Source organism: Actinia tenebrosa, unplaced genomic scaffold (genome assembly GCF_029948245.1).
Source record: "Actinia tenebrosa isolate PJP-AT-01 unplaced genomic scaffold, QUT_ActTen_1.0 PGA_scaffold1__47_contigs__length_23844297, whole genome shotgun sequence".
NCBI lineage: Eukaryota > Metazoa > Cnidaria > Anthozoa > Actiniaria > Actiniidae > Actinia > Actinia tenebrosa.
Window position 1 is genome coordinate 5684468 of NW_028292578.1, and position 19003 is coordinate 5703470.

The 19003-nt window shown below is 39.6% G+C and overlaps 2 protein-coding genes across 3 annotated transcripts in view; one reads left to right on the forward strand and one right to left on the reverse strand.

Annotated features, from left to right (window-relative positions):
* The window catches only part of LOC116292663 (F-box only protein 7), a 27851-nt gene extending 21539 nt beyond the window's left edge, over positions 1–6312 (forward strand). For both annotated transcript variants that reach the window (XM_089032566.1, XM_089032567.1), the window contains exon 11: positions 4303–6312. In XM_089032566.1, coding sequence (XP_088888692.1) covers positions 4303–4514 — 212 coding nt within the window. In that variant the 3' untranslated portion in view covers positions 4515–6312. The remainder of the gene's footprint in view (positions 1–4302) is intronic.
* Positions 5397–17458, reverse strand: LOC116288162 (uncharacterized). Its single transcript, XM_031694910.2, has 22 exons — positions 17284–17458; positions 16711–16794; positions 16027–16209; positions 15746–15794; positions 15449–15544; positions 15208–15275; positions 15027–15125; positions 14843–14938; positions 14226–14387; positions 13914–13982; positions 13223–13352; positions 12844–12902; positions 12646–12774; positions 12268–12411; positions 12112–12169; positions 11692–11822; positions 11214–11381; positions 10783–10895; positions 9845–10011; positions 9448–9655; positions 9093–9368; positions 5397–9006 (listed from the first exon to the last, which is right to left on the reverse strand). The coding sequence occupies exons 1-22, from the start codon at positions 17335–17337 to the stop codon at positions 6693–6695; spliced, it is 4857 nt and encodes a 1618-aa protein (XP_031550770.1). The 5' UTR covers positions 17338–17458; the 3' UTR covers positions 5397–6692.
* Between the last annotated feature and the right edge of the window lie 1545 nt (positions 17459–19003).

Below are 19003 nucleotides of genomic sequence, written 5' to 3' on the forward strand. Positions count from 1 at the left end.
AATATGGTATTCGCGCCGCCTTGATAATGCGGTATCAGGGGTATGGCAGTCATAGTGCTAATAGGCTTATGACTCCAAGCAGCATCCGGAGAAGTGCCGGATGTTGAAAAAATGGCATTTATCAAAGCGTAAATAACGTATTTAGTTGACGTACCGGCATTAATCTGAAGCTTTGCGTATTGGCAATTAGCTATCATGTGAAAAGTTACCGGCGTTATGTCTTCTGTGCTCACGCAGGGCTCATATGAAAAATGAGCTGGATCCCTTTTATTTTTTTTCGTCCTGTAAGGCAGCAACGGATGGTTATTCTCATCTACGATCCTAAACCCAATACCGTATTCATCCGCCACGCCAATGCTAATAGTGCATATAATCAATCCTAAACCCCCAACCTTCACCCACAATTCAGTGTCAACCCAATCATTGTTGGGTCCGTACCCCTCTTCCCTTAGGTAATGTAAAAACCAATCTTCCTTCGCGTGTGGGTTCATATATACCAGCGAATAAATTTCCTTCTATAGACTCATTACCGTAAGAGTGCTAATAGTTGCGTGATTATATCTTTCATCTCTCTGATTTTCTATACTATTCACGCAAACACTTCCGGTGTCGTCTACGCGAATTTGTAATTTTATGGATCCATGGCAATCGGTAACCATATGAAAAGTCCAAACCGATAAATTCTCGGCGCTACTAGCATTTGGTTCTACTGAGAAACGTACAGGCTCCCTGTTGTTCGTCTTCGCACGCATAGGCTGCAGTACGCCGTTGTCATCTAGAAACCTAAAGCCCACGTTGGCATGGCTGCTCGTACCAATGCAAATACTACAAAGGATTAACTTCTTTCCCGAGTAGTTCAAATTCACGGACATTCCGGTGACATCAACCCAAGATGCCTGGTTGTATTTTTTCTCGCCTTTGTAAGTCGTATAAACACAATCTACTCCAGCTACGTAGGGGTTGTTCATCGCCATATATAATAGCTCAGACCAATGCTTGCAGCTGCTAAGCCGGCCTTTAATAAGTTGTGGTCATATTCCTCGGTAACCTTCTTTACTGGTTTCTTTGGTTCGGGTTTTCCTACATGCGCCTTCTTCGATGGTTTTTCTACCTCTTTTTTTGGGTTCTCTACGAAGTGAGTAATGCCCTTGGTCATGTCAGAGTTCACGTCATTCACCCCAAACTTCATATCCTTAGTAGCTCGCTGCAGCTTGTTGTTATAACCCACAACGGAATTGGTGTTAATAACCAAATTACTTGGCATTAACCAACAACCAGGCGACAAAGCGTAATCCAGTCGCACTTTAGACTGCTGCACCGCTAATTGATATCTCTGCACCGATTTAGATATGTCATTTTCTATTATTGCAGGACTCAAATAAAGTTAGGAATTCTTGTTGCGTTTCCTGTGAAGCGCCTTGGGATCCAACAATGGGGTTGCGGGTATTTACCTGCGCTCCCAGGATGCAGTACACGAATGCTTCTATGCTACGGTTAATCCTGGCTAGGTTTCTTAGACCTTTTCCTTTCATTAACACGAACGGATCCCAAGTGCCGGGGTAGTTCGTTTGAATCCTAGTAATTAATGAATTATTGCCCTTATCACCGCCCATATCACCAAACTCTAACTCATCACTTGGATATTCCTGATGACCATAATCGGCTGGCTTCTCACCATTGGCACCCCAAACGTAAACTATACCCAGCCCATGCGTCTTACCCTCCTTATAACGAAAGTCTTTTTGCTGTGGTTTGAACTCATTAATTAACCTTTCCAGGGCAGCGGAGTCGTAGCGATTATTCATTGGATCAAATGCCTTATCTCCCGGTAGGGGTACGTTAATCTCCTTCAACAACCTCCTCACCGTAAAGGCGACGTGAAACCGCATAAATGAAATATGAAACATGTCCGCGGCAACACCACAACCTTTAGTGGCAGCCCAAATAGCAAAGTTTAACTGCTGTGGCCAATACCGCATATTGGGCCCTGCTAACCATTCCCTGGCCTCTTTACCTGACGTATGCTTCAACATCGTCTCTTTAAAGATATTCCTTATTACTACGTTAAACGATTGCTTGCCCACTGGAATCTCTAAATGCGTTACCAATTTTTCAAAGTTGTTTACACCACCTTCAGCATCGTAAAATGGGTAATCCTCCTTGGTCATTAATAGATCCCTTGGGAAATTAGGTTTCTTTGGGGTAACTTCCTCATGTTTTTCCTTATCTGGGTGTAACTTTTTCAATCCCTCCTCCAAATCCTTATTGGTGTAAACTAAGTCATTAAACTCTTTAAAGTAAATCCCGTCAGGTCTGCTTTCAAACTTCGAGGTTACTGCTTTGGGATACAATTCCTTAAATGCTCTCCAATTCCAGCGGCTGTCATGATGTGGCTGCTCCTCTATGTTATTCCCAAAGGCGTCGTACATTAGTATATATAATGGATGTTATACCATCAGCACCTCCACTTTATCCTGATTTACCTAGGGAGGGACCTAACGAATTAAGCGCCGAGAACTTCCGCTTGAATAAGGCAAATCTAATCCTCGCTTACTTGGAAGGGCAGACAAAACACTATGAAAAAGTTAGGAAGAAATACGTCAGAGCCCGGAGTACGCTACATAAGATTGCGATAACTTCCGGCTCCATGTCCGTGGCGTTAACAGGCACTGGCGTTGCTACCTCACTCACCGGACCTGGAATAGTCGTTGGAGTTCCTTTGGCCGGCGTTGGGGCAGCCTGTGGTATCATTTCGGCTGTTGCTACGGGCATTATGAAACAGTTGTCAAGCAAAATATCCAAGCATGACACGACAATAGCTCTGTCAAGGGCTAAAGTAAATACGATCACTGACCTTGTCTCAAAGGCTTTGCGTGACAGAAAGATAGACGACGTAGAATTCTCGCTTATCTTAGCCGAAGAGGAAAAGTACGAGAAATTAAAGTCGGACATAAGAAACAAAAAAACGGTCGTAAAAGATCTTTCCGAGGAATCTCGCAAAAAGATCTACCAGGAAGCGAAAGAAGAGCTTCAAAGAAAGCTTGCTCAGTAAATATTTACTTTGAAAAGAGCGTGACAGGATTTCGTTTACATATCGAACGACAGTCTGGAAATTACGCGTAATCTTATGCCATAAGATTCACTATCTTCTTGGAATCCATCCTAACAGTGGGTGGTTGGGGTCTATTTTGTAAAATATTTCGTAAATTACGTCAGGGTAATAAGGAATATCCTTATCCAGCCGACAAAACATCCACTCGGCTCTTGTCATATCAGAAACCTCAGGAATAGACTTACCGGTAATTTCAGACAAAAGATAGGGAATACCTTTGTAATATTTCCCTAGTTTTAATTTTTTCAATGTCTTCCGTAGACTTTGTGGGGTTGGCTCTTCTAAGTGGTCTATGATTTTCTTCCTTACTTCATCGTCTAAATATACCGGATGTAAACCTTGGATATGACTCATCCAGTCTCGGAAGTATTTTATTCTTTTGTATGGGGTCTTCGTACGACCTCCATTGGCGTAATATTGCTCTCTGGTAGCATTTGGTACGGCATTACGAATATTCTTACCACACTCGTAACACTGTGCTGACGTGTCATCTTCTATTTGCATTTTCTTACCACAACACCAGAAACCCTTCGGCTTGGGTATGTTAACTTTGAATCTTAGGCAAATCGCACAGAAATCATTGGTGAACTTTTTACATTCATGCATCGTATATCCGACAAATATTTTAACCTCCGTTTGCGGTACCCAACACAGCAGCAGTAAGGACACACCGCGGGAAATCCCGTAAATCTGCTGTACCCGCGTTCGGAATTCCGCGGGTAAAACCCGCAAATATACGGCATCGATCGCGAGTCCCCCTTACTGCTGCTTCCCTCCCCTCCCCTTCCATTCTCTTCTCTTCTTGACGTGATTATCCAGGGAAAATAGCATTTCATCTATTGGAATGAATAATCATTTCTATCTGGGGGGAACATAACAATTCAAAATCGTAAACTAATCCTGGGAAAAGAGCACCGAGATTCATGATTAAGGGAAGAAAGGGAGCGCTCGTACTTGTAATCAGTATAAAGGATATAAGTATATCGTGTATGTACGCAGATGTACAAAAAGATCTATGATAGTTGACTTTTTGGGCGTGCCTCATGTCTAAACAAATTGCCCGAATTGCAAGATGCTATTTTTTCAAGGTATTCGTTTTTCATACAAATGAAAGTCACACTCACAACTGTGTTAGCTGAATCGTATTCTGAAAGAAAAATGAACTTTTTCTTTTCAATTCTCTTTTCTAGGTGGTCGACACGATTTGTTCCCAAGCGTGCCATACATGCCTGGTGGTATTCAACCTGTACCGGGGTCCATTCCTCGACCAGGAAACTTACCCCGCCCTCGTTTTGATCCATTTGGTCCTGCACCCGACATGGATATTATACCCGGATCGAGGAGATATCCACCGGGGAGAGGGCGTGGTCGAGGTGGATTCCCCCCTGGCCCATTTTTCTAGGAGATAGGAGATTTGGGCCCATCTTTATGTTGATACATTTGGTCCTTTACCCGATATGGATATTATCCCCGGATCAAGGAGATATTCACCGGGGAGAGGGCGTGGTCGAGGTGGATTTCCCCCTGGTCCATTTTTCTAGCAGACTAGTAGAGATTTTCGCCCATCTTCACATTGATTCATTTTGTCCTGTACACGACATGGATATAGACCTCATCTCGGTCGTAATGTTTTGGCCATTTCAGACCACGTGTCATTCCCTTGAGAATAAGATTCTTTGTTTGAGTTGCATCCATATTCATTTGTCTTCTCATGTGTAATCAAGTGCAACCGTTAAACAAAGAAATAATACTCAAGGGAATGACGCGTGGTTTGAAATGGGAAAACATTACGCTATAGCAGGCCCAAGCCGATTAGAATAACAGATATATTTTATTAGAAATCTAGAGCTATCCCCCCTTATACTTTTATGAATCTTTATCCCTCAGTATTAAGCTCTGCTGAGAATTCCAGTTAAATGAATTCATTTGATCTGCCATGAAACAGATATAGTTCTAATAAACATTAATGGCTATTAGTACATATTAGACCATTAGGTTTTGTTTCAGGGGTTAAATAGAATCATACCAATAAATGGCACTATGGAGTAAGAGTAAGTTAAATTTCAAAATACTGGACTATGACAAAATGACAAAACATTCAATCGAGGCTGCAAGGTTCAAATTTGAATAATCCTTTGAAACTACCTTGCAGCCTCTACTGGATGCTTTGTTTTTGACCAGTGATCAGATTTATGGAAAATGGTGAATAGGCGTTTCCAAAATTCGTTAAGTGACCCTGAGACAATAGGTGGACATAATGTTCATAAGCATTGCCATTGTGACGTTAGTGTGCCAACCATTTTACTTTTCTTTATTGGATTGTCCAATAGATTTTTGGTTAGCAATTCGAATAACAATTAACCCAAACAAATTTCGTCATCGTACGCACACCTATAAACTTGATAAGTTACAGTAAATGTATGAACACATCAAATGCAACCTCGAATTGAAGCAGTACTCTAGTTTTGAGTTCTCTTTGCTCAGCCTATCTCGTCTGTGCGTTCAAATATTCAGCTATTCACCCGAAACCCGACACACTTATTGTACCGTAGCAAGAGAATATGAACTAAGAGAAGGAATCCTACCTATATAGTCTTGTAATTATCATGTGCACAGTTTGATGCTATTTTTAGCTTGGAGATATTTTGAGCGAAGAACCTGATTGGTTGATTTCTTGAGGGTAGGCGGCTTGACGCAGCGAAATATGGCGCTTTTCGTGTCCTAAAACGAGGCATTAAATGAAAGCATGATTATCGCGCGGGCATGGTAACGAGTTAAAAATAGCGTAAATGATTCTAAAAATAGCATCAAAGTGTGCACATGATGGGGCACAGGGATTCTTTCTCTTAGTTCATTTTCTCTTGACCGTAGTAAGTACTATATTTTCACTAGACAATGGACCTTAATGGAAGAAAAAAAACACAGTTGTACACAATCGACGCTAAGACTGAGCAAAGGCGAGCTTGAAATGGGAGTATTGTTTCGTGGTAACTCGAGGGAATTCAGGAAAAGTCATGGTTCTACCATGCAATGACACAAGCTCATGATTGTGGTTGTATTTCTGGTTAGAATCAGGCTCTCTAAGATAGCCGGGGTTATCTATGCTATATTTTAAAGATCCAATCAAAATTTACGAAATATCATCGAAAACTAGCTCAATTTATATTTCTTTGCAATTAAAATATTTTTGTATTTCTCAATATCACATAGCAATGTATCTAAATATCGATGGATCACGAAAGATGTTTGACTGATAAATATGTTAAAGCAAAGCAAATTTCCTACCATAGAGGAAAACTAATTTTCTTTGTTAAACGATAAGTTCTAAATATGTAGCTAAGCTGTGAAAAGCGTAAGGTGTATATACTATCAAAGATCTTCTCTTGTAAGAAAACCCAAGAAATCCATGTAGATAGAAAAATCCAGTTGACTCGCGCACTGCGATTGGTTCATCGAATGTCGCCAATTTCGTACCGTTACCGTGCTCCACACTCGCGATATTTATTTTGGTTTCCTTGCCAACGGACACCCTACCCTTCCCCAATCGGTTCTCTCATATTTTACGTATGTATGGATGTGTTTAGCACGTGGTTTTTTCTCTTCCCTTCATGACTGGTAAGGCCTCGCCTCTAATATCAGACCACAATCTACAGATAAGACTCAAGGATTTTTCCTTCTCTTCATAAGTCGGTGCAATAATCTTCCACGTTGTTTCACTGATCTCCTCATGCGTGTAATGTGTTATGACACACAATTCACCCATACTCGCAGATTCAAAGTCATCGCTGTTTTTATCACACTCCGGTGCAGAGGGGCTGAACACGAGCGTGAAGTCACACGAGTTAAAATCAGTGAACTCTATACGGGATAAAGTTTCCACATCCCGCACGTCCCATATCTTGTATTGCGGGTTATCGGGTAGTCCCGTGGCGAAGAGAGTCAGGGGGTAGTGGACATGGTCTTCGATACATAGACACAGAGACTGGTCCATAATTATCAATGTTCTAGGTTCCTCTACTCCCGCATTTGTCTCGTGAAACACCAGCAAGTAAACTAGTATCGTGACATCAAATATCGACGAACAGAGATCAGACGCCTGGCTAAATTTAGCTATTGTGTCTTTAAGGATCTCGAGCGAGTCATCACTTGGGTAGACAAATTTGACCCCTTTTTCTAACAGAAGTGACTCAGATTTATGCCACATCTCGCCGGTCTGGTCTGAGAACTGCCTGTCATAGATACTAGTAGAAGGAGCTTTGTCTTGTTTTGATATACAGGAGGCTGACTCAGAATTGCTGGACGAAAGAACAGCATTCAGGCACTCCAAGAACGCGCTCGTCAGGTTAAAGTCACGAGTTATGAAGGTGAAAGTCTCTTCCTTGCTGTCTCCTTCAACGCGAACCGTCTGATCAAACAAACCCACACAAACCTGATGTAAACTTGCAGTAGGGATATAATTATAACAAATATATCTTGTACTGTCCTTGTGAGAAGGGCCAAGTTTCACAGTCTTTTTCTTACTTATCAATTCCTTTCCTCCCTTGTCAGACAGAATGTAGATGAAAAGATTGCTCAAGAGAATACAGACCTGGACTTCCTTGTCTGGGAACAAGTATGGCGTACAACCAGTCCACAACACATGTAGGAGCTTCTCGTCTCCTCCCTCGGGCTTTTGCGCAATCAGTTTATTGAAGTATTTATCCAGTGTTTTCCTATCGAGAGCCATTAAAGACTCAAGACAATCTAGAGTTGAAACCTTGAAAAGGGGTAAATTATCCGACCCCACCCTCCTGTGGGATTTTTTAAAGCTTGCCTCTCCAGGGTTCTCCACGGGAGCAACTGATTTAGCTGTAGAATCCTGAAAGCCTGAAAGATCAGCAATGTCTTCCCCAGGGGGTGGTAGTAGTAAGGACCTTGGTTTACTGTGCGTCACGTTGAGGTCAGCCTCGAAGTGGTCCTTCCAGACTTGAGCCAGCGATCGTAACAGCTGTTCTCGCTCGTCAACTGCTCTGAAAATCAAATTCCAGCAAATTGAACCACGAGCTTGGGTCGACGCCATGCTTTCCACCTCCTCACTGACTAAATCTTCATCGTCAAATATCAGTGATAACCCAAAAGAACCAACAAACTCGCTGGCATTCTCTAGATCAAATACATCGATACCAATAATCTTGTTAATCTCCTGCCATCGTGATACAACCCATTGAGGCGTCGAGGGTTGAGCACGCACAAACGTGGGTAGCGGCCAGTGCACGTGATCTTCGTCACACAGGAAAATCTTCGAATTCATGACAATTAAGCTGCGAAGTCTCTTAGTAAGAATACCATCTTCATGTTGGTTAGATAGGACACTCTCGGGGAACTCACGGACGATGGAGTACATCAAGAGGTCTTCTTCCTTGACCGAATCATCATTCACAGCACCTGATAAACTTTCCTTCAACTTTAACAAATTCTGTTCATCCGGATAGCTAAACGACGGCAAGGTACTGCTTTTAGATTCAAAGCTGACTCGACTGTGAAGAAGAGAGTTCTCATCCTCGCGTGATTCGCCCAACATTTCGTGAAGTGTTTCGAGAAAGACGCGCGTTTTCTCCGAGTTTCGCGTTAGAAACGTGAATGTTCCTCGCGAGCCATCGTTTCTCACTTCCAGGCGAAATCCCTGATCGTATAGTCCAATGACGACATGTTTGAGTGCATAGATAGGCATGCTATAGAAGCAATGCAATATTTGGTGTAAGTCCTTCACGTAGCAGCCAGACTGGGTGATATGGAACAGAAAGATATTGATATTCGTCAAAACTAGAAAAACCGGTAATTCGTGTTCTGGGAATAAATATGGTAAACAGCCAACCCACAATGCCAAGCGTGGGGACTCCTCTTCCACTCTGGACCTGTCAGAGAATAAATTGTACTGAAATAAGATTTCCTCAAAATGTTATCAACAGAGAAATTTTGGCAGTGTCTGACATTAAATTACCTATCATGTTTAAGGGTTCCCGCGTCGATAAAATCAGCATGCAGCGAATGATAAATACCATGGATCCCAGATCCACGCACACGGTCCTTGCCGTCATGGTAACTGTGGTCAGCGGTAGTACTTGGTTCCTTGGTTACGCCGCGACGTAAAAAAGCTTTGAAGAACTTTTCTAACGCCTCCTCTTGAAGCCCAAATCGATTGGCCCATATGCTGGAGGAAGGAGTAGATTGTGAGGAGCCCGCAGATGTATTGGATAGCTGGTTCTGGACAACAGGACTGTAACAAAATGAGAAAACCACTTCATAACTGCAGATCGTGTTTTGATTCATAAAATATCCAAACAAATAATCAATACCTTTCACAGCTTTTGGTAATGAACTTGTACAGCAGTACAAAAAGCTCAGCGGCATCCACCATGGAGCGCATGCGATATCGAGCAACTTGTCGATAGTCTTTCTGTAGGCCTGTAGTTCGATGACGCCGCCATTCCTTGGAGTAAGTGTCCCGAATGTCGATATGATAACAGTCTTGAATCTCTAGTATATCTACGCTGCTTACATCTTCTGTTTGGTCGAGAAAAGAAAATTTGAAAAACGAGGGGAAAAGGGAGAAAAAAGGATGGGAGGGGAAAAGGAGGTGAATGAGGATGGGAGAGGGAAGAAGTTGAAGGAGTTTGGGAGAGAGAAGGACGCGAGATACTAGAAGAAGCGTGCTAATAATTTTGTTGTAGTAACACAAATAATTTGACTTGCCTAGTCTGTGTTTCGCACAAGTTTTTCCATTCGCAATCTGTATTTCCAGGATGACTCCTTTACTAAGATCAACTCCAACCATCCTTTCTTCAAACACCTTTTCATCCCCTGCAGTAGAAGATTCCTCAATATTCGTTTGTACTTCGACCATGTAAGTACCAGAAGTTCTACGGACCAGAAACAAACATCAGATAAAACTAACTGCACTCGAGTACCTGGTTGGTGTGATTGCTAACCACTTTAGTAGGGGAAAAAGAGCCGTGACTATCACGTGTAGTGGGATTATATTCTGATTGGCTAAGTAGTGGCCTCGTTGAACATGATTGGTTGAGTGAATTTCCGGTTTATGCCAACTATAGTGCGTGACACAATGTCTATGTTATCTCTCTCGCTACGTCTACAATGCGCTAAAATTCATCGTGCCGTGACTGTCACGTGCAATGGGATACTATTCTGATTGGCTATGTAGTGGTCTCGTTGAATATGATTGGCTTAGTGAATTTCCGGTTTATGCCAACTATAGTGCGTGACACAATGTCTATGTTATCTCTCTTACTACGTCTACAATGCGCTAAAATTCATCGTGCCGTGACTGTCACGTGCAATGGGATACTATTCTGATTGGCTAAGTAGTGGCCTCGTTGAACATGATTGGTTGAGTGAATTTCAGGTTTATGCGTGACACAATGTCTATGTTATCTCTCTTACTACGTCTACAATGCGCTAAAATTCATCGTGCCGTGACTGTCACGTGCAATGGGATACTATTCTGATTGGCTAAGTAGTGGTCTCGTTGAATATGATTGGCTAAGTGAATTTTTAGGCCCATGCAACCTATATATAGTGCGTGACACAATGTCTATATTATCTCTCTTTCACTAAAACATCCACAATGTGCTAAAATTCATCTTTAATAGTGTGTACAAACCAGTACTTACGTGTTAGTATCTGTACCGAGTTTATTACGTACAAGCTCCTCTAGTTCACACGTAAACCCGAAATGCAGTCTGGGTAGTCCTGTTCTAGTTTCTCCCGGCTCAACCCCAGCAACCTGAAAGAGAGTGTATTAAGTTAATTGAGATGTTATTTGCCTTCGATTGGTGGAAAAAGAGATGGCGATTCCTTCTAAGCAAACCTCAAGACGTCACTGTTGAGCATGAAAAATACAATAGGTCGAAATTGCTTCAAGATGACAGAACTTTCAAGTGAAACGTCCCGCGACAGAGGCTTTTTGCGAGAGTGCAGTATAGACCTCTAGCCTGTGATGTCACGCATCACGTGACAGTTTCTTCTGGGAGCCGAGGAGAAAAGGCTTGTTGTTGTTATGTATGGTGTTTGCTTAAAAGGCCCATAAGGCTCATATCCTTACTTTGGCGATAAAAGTAGATGAAGTACTCTTGATTGATCGTCCTCCTTCACTCGACGGACTGCCCTCTGTCTCATCTCCATGGTAACCGTCGCCATGACGATCAGTAGAACCCTTGGAGGCTTTTGTCCTTTGCTGTAGTTCCGTATCATTTGTAGTTCCCTTTTGATTCTGAAAAAATTAAAATTATAGAATTATGGATTTGAGGCGAAATTAGAGACCTTCAGCAAGACGCCCGTTTTTGCTAGGTGCCGCGGCAAATCTCAAACTGCAGTTCGACGTCGAACTTTCGACATTTAGCAAGGCGTCATAACGAAATTGCTGCTGGAAGAGCCGCCAAATTGAATTTCATTGATGCTGAGAGTTTCTCAGTGTTTGCGGGCGTTCCTGGGCCTGACTCCTAGCAGTTAGTAGTAAACCTGATGCTAAAGGTCTCTAATACTTTGTTGGTTTTGCATGTGTACAGATTGGTGTTTTTTACCTTTGAGTCGGTCTTGTCTTCATTTTGGATCTCGCCCAACATTGTTAGCCAAGTGTCTCCACCCAACTGACGAATCTGTTCCACACGTGACCTGAACTGCAGGTCACTGTCGTCCACAGCAGACGTGGAGTCTGGAAAAGAGTTGAACAATTTTGTAATCCGGATACATATTCTGTCATATCATATGAGATCCCAAGTTCGTAATCTTTGCCTCTTTACCTTGGGTATAATGTTTTCTCATTTCATGAACATGTGTCATTCCCTTGAGTATCATTTCTTTGTTTAACGGTTATGCATGAGAAGACACATGAACATGGATACAACTCAAAAAAAGAATCTTATTCTCAAGAGAATGACACGTGGCCTGAGACTGGAAACTATTACGTCCAGTAAAGAGTCCTATTGACAAACGCTTCTTACCTGTCAACTCATTGGCTGAGCTTTCATCAAGTGCGATTACTCGATCCACACTTTTCGTCTGAAAAAAATTGCCGTCAATATTAGGAAATCCAAATTATCCATGTCACAGCGTGAAAACTGGGAAGAAAGGCCTAATTTGTCTTATTATCCAGCTACCTTCTTGTGTCCCGCCTTGGTTTTACTCTGGTTAGAACCACTAGATTGCGGTAAATCTATGATCTCAAAGCTCTGTTCCTCAGTCAACATTTCCTTGACCTTCTTCATTTCACGACGAGTTGCTTTCTGATGATCAAGGGCGACCTAAAACAAACGAGTCAAACAATGTTTTTCTATTATAGATACCTAAATCAAGAGGTTGTTTTTCTCTATCAGAAAACACATTTTAAAATAAAATCTAATGTTTGAGCAAGGACAACTAGATAGTTTGCTAGTAATAGAGTTCAGTAGCTACCTTATCGTTCGTAAAAACAATTCTGGCAGCTTAACATGGACATGCAACTGATGATGAAATCATAGTGTAATCTTGATTCTCACCTCCTCTGCGCGTTCATCAAACGCAGACAGGACACGTACACGGTACATGCTTTCTTTAGCCATCGGGTTTCCTATGAGCAGTAGTACCTCAAGACATGGTAGCTGACCAAGCAATAATATTGACGCGACCTAACGAAAGAAAGATAGTTATCAAGTACCCTTGTCTGCAAACCACATCCACGATTTAATAGGGCCTACCTCGGACAGTTTGTTTGAGCTCAAGTCCAATTCTTCCAGGGAGAAAAGTTTTTCAAGACCTGGAATAAAGGTGACTTTGAATAAACTATGATGACTCGTAAGATACAGAGTTTGCTATGTCAATGGTGATGATATATCAGGATAGCGATGAAATTGATAGTGATCGATAATCATTTATGTTTAAAGTATGGTCATGATCTGATGAATAGAGTGTAAGGTAGTGGTACGGTAAGGTAGTGGTACGTTAAGGTAGTGGTTAAGGTGGTGGTTGTGATAATCGTGTTTTTGGTCTGGGTGATAGTACTATTGATTGTGATTATAGTAATGGGAATATTTAAGAATCAAAACAGCAGATTGCAAATGCATTAAAGACACTCACCATCCACATTACTCAGTAGGTTTGCTGACAGGTTTAGTTTCTTTATATTACCCAGTTTGGCATTGAGATTTTCTTCAAGACATTGGATATCATTGTGAGAAAGATCCAAGTCAACAAGCTTTGAGAGACCCTGCAACGAAAGAGCAGCAAAATGGAATGGCCGGTAAGTCAGAGGATTTACTGGAAAACATGGGCGGAGTAGTGGTAATACACCTAGTAGACCTATACCCCATTCACACCAAGGCTTAAACATGTTTTAAAGTGGGTTAACTAAACAGGTTTGGAAAACTATCTACGAACACTGCACAATATTTGGTGAAATAGTGCATGTAAACTATCCTTTGTCTTGCTATGACAATATTTTAGAAAGTTTCATTATTTTGTAGGTTTCTAGTTTCTTAATTTTTTTTCTTAATGAAAACATAGTTTAACCAAACACGTTTTGGTGTGAATGGGGTACTAGCTTATCACCTCTGCATGGCATCTAGGGTTCGATTTCTAGATCTGGCCTTGGCGACACTTATGAGTAGAGTTTGTTAGATTTCTCTCTTTTTTCTCTCTCCACTGACACTTTTCTGTAAATTCCGATTCAATCTGTGAATTAGCCATGCCCTGACTTTGATCAACCATGCAGAAACACGAGTATTACTAACATGTGATCAAAAAAACCTTGCATACAAACAGACTTTACCTCTAGGTGTTCTATGTTTTCAATTTGATTGTGACTCAGGTTCAACTTTTCTACATTGGGAAGAAGCGCCTAAAAAATAAACACCCCTATTAGTAAACCCTATGGTCAACATGAAAAAGAGGCTATATATGACAAATCAATGTCATCCATGAACAGTTTGATTGACTTGTATTCAACTTTTTCACATGAGGAAAGGCCTGCACAAACAAGAATCTATTATTAGCAAAACTTATGGTTGCATGAACATAAGAGAGAGGCTATGACTTACATACATTTAATGACAAAGCACCTGTTCAAAATGGTACTACTTACTACAGAATCATCAATATAAGGTAGTTCATTATTACTGAAGTCAGCAGATGTAAGCATTCCCCAGGTCCTATATTTAGTTGTTGGGCTCAATAGCGCTGTTCCATCAACCTCTACACTCTCAAGGATTCCTTGTTCCCACATCTCGTCATCTACTAAAATATCCTGCACATAACAGATTTATCATTAAAACATTAATAATATAATACAAGGAATATGATATATATTGTTGCAATTGCAACATATTCTATGGGCAAAGATCCCCCTTCTGTCAAACTCCAGTCAAGCCAAATAAATTTCTCATCCCTAGTCCTTCTCATCTCTTCTCATCCTTTCCCATACACAGACATCGGTTCGATTCCCGCCAAGGGCTTTTGATATTTTCCTCTTATTCTCTCTATTTCATTACACACAAAGAATGCATAATTTATTACTACTTTCCCATACACAGGTACCCCAAAACAGTGATTTTATATATTGTCTGTAATGTGTAGTTCCAGAAATTATTCATATGCCCCCCACGGAGGAATTATTTTAAAGACCCCCACCCCTCAAAAATTCTAAGTTGCTTTGGGGGAGGGGGGTATGGATAATTTCTGGAACTGAATGATGATAGATACCTTGAGAAGATGGATAGAATAGTGTACCACAAGTGAGTGAAGCTTATTTTGAAGCCTGTATATCCCTTGAAATGGCTCCACTTCACAGCCTGATATCTAAAGGAAATGAATAAACAGTGTAAATTTTGCATTTGGGAGCCCTGTGTATACCACAGGAATCTCAAATCAAACTTTAACAGCTTACTTCTAAGGACACCAAAGACTTGAAAAGTGCTAAGTCACACTTGAAGATAACATTTTCACTAAATCTATAGAGTTCATTCTGTGTTGTTGAGACAGCAATCTAGAAAGTAAAAACAAAATGATGGTACTTTAATACTCAATGAATCTCAAATTGGGCTTCCTGTGTGTTTGTAGTCACTCACTTTCAGGTGTTTCAAGTTCTGGATAAAATCATAAAGGTTTCCTATCTCTCCATGATCAACATGTGTGTCTGCAATGAAAAAGGTAAGATATACATATAATACTCCAGTTTTGAGTTTTCTTTCACTCAGTGTTAGACTCGGCACTATGCAGAATATTTATGTGTTCCAGTGAATGTCTGTGAAATTTCAAAAGCCTAACATATAATAGAAAACACAATAGAGGCTTTTAAGATAAACTCACCACAGGTAGGGACACAAAGTTCTAATCTCTTGGTGATGCAGTACAACTGTAGTGGTGTTAGGACATATGGATCTTCCTTGGATAGTATTTCATCTCCTGTTAGTATTGGATTATGCAACAAAGTATGATATATTCAAATATGATAACCATGCATGGTTTATTGTTAAAATTTTTTGCTTAGGATACGACATTAGCTTGTAGTTAAAGCAATATTTTACAAATTGGATTGCTGTTTTACAAGATTTTAATTTCCAACCTATATCTGAAAAATCTGTCTTATATTTATTACTTAATCACCTTTATTGAAGAGTTCTTGTGCTAAACTATGTGTTACTCCACAGACATCCTATTTGGGACCAATAAATATATATAGTTAAATAATATCCAATATAATAGGCAAACTAAAAAGTACATTTAGTTATAAAATGCTTCACAAACCCCAGAAGTCTATACCCTAGCTCTATTGAATTAACTATCTTGCATCTATCCTCACTGCATCCCTCAAGCTAACTTGATCCACTTCGAAATTACCCTGTACATGCAATATATGCAAGCCATTTGTATTTTGCAAAACTTACATATTTATGGCCCTCTAGAAAGATGTTTAATTCATTTGGTAGGTTTTCATTGAATTTTCCTAACAACACTTCTAAATACTCCTCCAAAGCCTGACGTCGTTTCTCCACGTGATCTGCTTCAAGGTTACCGAAGTATTTCTTTGGAGGTAATAAATTTGCTTGAACACCATGTTTCTTAACAAGCTGGAAGATATTGTATTAAATCATTTTTAGTCCAAATAATAAACTTATGTTGATGTACATATATCATGATTGTAAGCTGCACGGCTGCTACTAGCACCTAATTACGCAGCCCGTAAAGTCCTCCACTGGTCATGATTGTGAAGCGCATTGAGACCATGTAAAATGCACTATATAAGAACCCCGCTATTGTTAATTATTATTACGGCAAACAAAAACTTTTTTTCTCATTTCAGAACATTTATTTCTAATCATTTATTTTACTTGAAAAAATATATATGAATATCTCTGAGATATTAAAGTATCCTCATGCATATGTTTTTTTCATGTTCAAGTTTCATTTCTATATTGAAAGCTAATAGCTATAGCTGGGGTTAAATATAGTTGGATGAACTTAAAAAAATGGAAAAAAGGATGCACCGTCATCAAACAGCTGTTTCCTCTTTCAGCATTTTTCGGTTGTTCAAAAATGATGAAGTTCATTCTTTACAAAGTAAAACTAACCTTTTCATGAAGTTCGTAGAATTCTCGGTATCGTTTCCTTATAGTCCAAGAATATTCTTTGATAAAAACTTCAATAAAGTATACCTAGTATAACAAGAAAAACGGTAAGTATATAGCACCTCTAAAAAGCAATGATATATGAAAAAATAATGATTCGTGTCAAATGTCAAATATGTATCAATTCTAATTCTGTTCGAACTTAAAAGATTTAAAGATAATCTTTGTAAAACTCTGTGATTTGCGATTGTTTTTTTCTTCTTGGATTTACTTGTGAGAACTCGTATATCCTTCGTAAATGAAGCGTCGTAGTATTCAAAAAAGACAATGGAATAAAGATAGTACTATAGTAAGTTATCTTGTAAAAATTAATACCAAAGAATTGTAAAGTATTAGCAAAATCTAATTTTATCGATCCAACAACAATACTAGCAAAATGCCAACAAGACGAAGATCGAGATCTACGGTTATAGATCTTTGGATGTTTCTGCCAGCAACAGAATTTGAACAAGTTCAGAGTAGTACATGTTTACCGTACCTATACTAATAACATTATTTTTTATCTTAAACACTTACTGTGTGTCCATCGACCAGATCTACATCTGGAATCACTATTTTACGTATCTTCATGCTCAGATTTACAGTTCTTTCGTCATATTTGGAGTATTTTGGAAAGTAAATATAAGGTCATTCTAACTTGGTTCAGGTACGCAACGTACGACTAGACCTGCTGCTCGTCGATGATGCATGTTGATCGTTCTATAAACACTAAGTAACCAGGCCTTTTAGTCACGCAATAAACATTGCATGCGTGACGAGTTCTCATTTCTTTCTTTCTTTCTTTCTTTCTTTCTTTCTTTCTTTCTTCTTTCTTTCTTCTTTCTTTCTTTCTTTCTTTCTTTCTTTCTTTCTTTCTTTCTTTCTCTCTCTCTCTCTCTTTATTCTCTCTCCTTTTTAAACTGTATGCTATACGCAAGATAGCTATACCAACAAATCATAAGCACAAAATAATAACATTTAGAACTTTCAAAAATTTTGATGCAAACAATTTTCGTAGGGACTTGGCGTCACTCCCTTGGGATAGCCTGAATGATTTAAAGGACCCAAATGATATGTGGTTAAAATGGAAAGAATTGTTTCTATCTATTATTGAATTGCACGCACCGTTAAAGCGGAAGCGCATAAGAAATAGAAGGACGCCTTGGTTGACAATTGAAATACGAAAATTGATGCTCGAACGTGACAAACTAAAACAATTAGCAATAAAGACAAACCAAAATAATGACTGGGAAAAATACAAAGCAAGTAAAAACCGAGTAAACAATGAAATCAAAAAAGCTAAGAAGAGATACTATGAAACTCACTTTTCACAAATCTCGAGAAATTCGAGCGAAGTTTGGAAAACAATAAATGAAGTCTTATCTCGAAAAAGTAAAGACAAAACTCGTATAACCTCCTTAAAGAGCGGGGAAAACACTATTTGTGAGTTTCAAGAAATCTCTGAGCTTTTTAACGCTCATTTTTCTGAAATACGGACAAAGCTAGCCGGTACAATCCCGGAAGGACCACTAAGCTTTAACTATTACCTAAATAAAGCAAACTCGACCTTTAAATTACAACACACGACTTCTGATGAATTATCTAAGATCTTAAACTCTATATCAAGTAATAAGGCAACGGGCTTAGACGGCATATCTGTGCGCTTGATAAAGGAAGGTGCTCCAATTATTATTAATCCCTTAGTTAAGATTTTCAATCAATCTATAGACAGTGGTATTTTTCCAAATGACCTTAAACTCGCCAAGGTAACTCCTATTCATAAAGCAAATGATAGAGATGATTTAAACAATTATCGCCCTATCTCAGTACTTCCTGCCATTGCTAAACTTTTCGAAAGAATTGTCTTCAACCAGTTATATACTTATCTTAGTTCAAATAACCTGCTCTCTGAAAAACAATCAGGTTTTAGACCACAGCACTCAACGACTACTGCTCTGCTGGAACTTACAACTGAACGGCTTACAAATATAGATGAAGGGAAGATTAACTGTATCACCTTCCTTGATTTTACGAAAGCGTTCGATACAGTTAATCACTCTATCCTTCTCCATAAATTAGCTAATTACGGCATTGCAGAAAATTCATTGAAGTGGTTTAAATCCTATTTAACTGAGCGAAAACAGAGATGCAACGTGAATAATACATTATCTACTATAAAACTAACCCTTTGTGGAATTCCCCAAGGGTCAATCCTAGGTCCATTATTATTCATATTGTATATTAATGATTTACCAAA

Excerpts from the sequence above, each read along its gene's own strand:
- LOC116288162 (XM_031694910.2), bottom strand. The coding sequence starts at position 17,337 with ATGAAGATACGTAAAATAGTGATTCCAGATGTAGATCTGGTCGATGGA. Across the intron at positions 13,353-13,913 it reads AAAACATAGAACACCTAGAG|GGTCTCTCAAAGCTTGTTGA; the intron begins GTAAAGTCTGTT and ends CTTTCGTTGCAG. Across the intron at positions 12,170-12,267 it reads CCAAGGCGGGACACAAGAAG|ACGAAAAGTGTGGATCGAGT; the intron begins GTAGCTGGATAA and ends AATTTTTTTCAG.